Source organism: Microtus ochrogaster, chromosome 15 (assembly GCF_000317375.1).
Source record: "Microtus ochrogaster isolate Prairie Vole_2 chromosome 15, MicOch1.0, whole genome shotgun sequence".
In the NCBI taxonomy this organism is placed as follows: Eukaryota; Metazoa; Chordata; class Mammalia; order Rodentia; family Cricetidae; genus Microtus; species Microtus ochrogaster.
Window position 1 is genome coordinate 25,084,825 of NC_022017.1, and position 2,577 is coordinate 25,087,401.

Sequence of the window (2,577 nt, forward strand, 5' to 3'; positions counted from 1 at the left end):
ACCTATGCCCCCACACACCTATGTTCACACATGCCTGCCCCCACCGACACCTGTCCCATGGCCACACCATAGCACTCCCAGTTTGGCCTTCACTCAGCAGTGGCCCATCCCCCATAAGGACTTTCTTGTACTCACGAAGAAAGTGCTTTTCCAGTAAGGCAATTTCCAGATGACCCTTGATCTCGTTCAGCCGATCGAACTCTGTCCTGCTAAAGTCCTGGACACCTGCTGCCATGATGAGGGTCCCTGGGCCAGCCTGGAAGGAAAACACAAAGAGTTCAGAGGGCCACACTAAAGCAGCCTTGCTTGATCCCAGTTGGTTTTAGGGGGCCCCAGAGCCTTGGGATGGCAGCTGCAACCTCTGGTGCTTTAATGCAGATGGACCACAAGGAAGAGCACATTATAGTCAATACAGTGGCCCTAGGGCCCCAAGAGCATACGGGACAAAGAGGCATGGGCTCTACAACTGTGTGCCAGCTCACCCGCTCACCTCAGGATCGCAGACAGTGTGGATCTCCTCATACCTGACACAAGCGAAGGCTTAAGAAAGAACACACACAAACATCAAACCCTACACGACAGGGACACTGCTCAGTGGTCAAGACACTTGCCACACGAGGATGAAGATCAGAGCTTGGATCCCTAGAGCCTACATAAATCCCAGGTGGGCACGGTAGCCTACTTGTAATGCCAGCCTTAGAAGGCAGAGACAGGGAGTCTCCAGAGCAGACGGGTTAGCAAGAGTCACCATCACTGAGCTCTGGGTTTGATTGAGAGACCCTGCAACAGTGAATACAATGGAGCAATGGAGGATGATTCCTCACATCAATCTTGTGCCTCCACATGCACACGGGTGCACATGCACTCACACACTCACTCACACACACAAACACACACACACACATACACACACACACACACATCAAACATGTGCATCACACATAACCACTTAAAAATGGAAAGGGTTTAAAACAGTAAATAAAGTGTTAAATGTCATTTTAATGTTAAATGTTATTTTGTTTTTGAGATGGTCTCATAATACAGTCCAGACTAGCCTCAAATTCATGATCCTCCTGCCTCCACCTCCTGAATGTGTATCATCATCCCAGCCAGCACTAAGCCTCGTGATGATAGCAGTACTGACTGGTACTACAGAGGGAAAAAAACCATGCCACTGTCCTGGTGCTTGCAGTACACAATGACTCAAACAGAGCAGATCTCTTAATGGTATCCCAAAGGTGTCTATCCCACACTGAGCAGATCAGAGGGGAGAACAGCTAAATGGGTCCTATGAGGAGCCAAGATGAGCACACTCCACACCAGGCCCTTCCTGTTGGCTCCCCAGAGAGCAAATTCTATCACTGTACTGTCCACTGACTAAGGACTGGCTGTAGTCACAGCTCCCACTGGCAATGCCACTGACACAGCTATGCCTCCTGCTGACCACAGGAAAAGAAAACAGCCCCACCCATCACTGCACAGCCCCCCAGGCCACAGTGGGAACTCACGTGGTCATCTCACAGCTGGACCCTGCTATCAACATGGCAAAAATGGCACACTAGATCCCTGCAAGCAACAGAGGGGACCTGACCAGCTTGCTGGGCCCCCAAACCTCTCCTAGGCAATAGGACATGGGGAGCACTGTGGATATGTGTACCCTTCAGGGGGCATAGGATGAAGGGGCAGGTAGAGACCAGAGGCTCTGCACAAAGTCCCTCCAGTCAATGGATACCCTGCCAGGGAGTCTGGACTGCACTTCCAGCTGTCTGCCTATCAGAATACCTGTTTATGGGGATATGGACCTGGTCCCTTGGTATAGTGGCATGGTGAAAGCTTGGGGTGGCTGAAGGCACAGTAATTTCTGTTGTGTGGTCTACCCAAGGGGTCTTCTGGTTGTCACTCCCCAGCTCAATTTTATTGTATAATAAATCCAGCCAAGAAGCACCTTTTCTAGAAGAGCTAGGAGCTCACGAGTATCCCAGCACTCTAAACCCGCTGCCCAGGACAAGAAAACTCCCAAAGAAGACATGCATCACCACCTGTGTCCTATGTCACATAATAGTGGATCCCGAGAAAGCTCACCATCAGGTGGGAAGCCCCCCAGCCCAGAAACACCATGCAGACATCTGTCCAGAGGTGGCTCAGTCCCAGTCAATGCCAGACTAGACATACTGAGCCAGGAGAGTCCACTGAGACTTTGCAGCGCTCAGTGTGCAGGACTCCATATACACAGGCTATGAAACTGGCAGTCACAACCCCACATGGCTGCCTGTCTCTAGCTCCTATCTTCGCAAGTAGCCCCTGACACATCAAAGGCAGATAGATAATAAGATGTTCGTGAAGGGACAATCATACAATCTCAAATGCAAACTTCAGGACACATGCGATGTGCTCATCTTTAACCCAGCTCTGCGCCACATGACCAATGGTCCTGGCGGGCACCTAATTCCTAACTCTGGCCCCTCTTGATCTCCCATGGCTTCACTCACCTCCTGAACAGGAAACAAACGTTTCCTCAGAGTTTCTACCAGGGCTGGTGCTAGCATGTGCACGCTGATTTCCTTGTCTCCATCTCTT

The 2,577-nt window shown here is 50.7% G+C and overlaps 1 protein-coding gene across 2 annotated transcripts in view; it reads right to left on the reverse strand.

Annotated features, from left to right (window-relative positions):
- The window catches only part of Gramd4 (GRAM domain containing 4), a 78,424-nt gene that overhangs the window by 36,181 nt on the left and 39,666 nt on the right, over positions 1 to 2,577 (reverse strand). For both annotated transcript variants that reach the window (XM_005354389.3, XM_026782663.1), the window contains exon 3: positions 136 to 256. In XM_005354389.3, the coding sequence (XP_005354446.2) occupies positions 136 to 256 (121 nt within the window). The remainder of the gene's footprint in view (positions 1 to 135; positions 257 to 2,577) is intronic.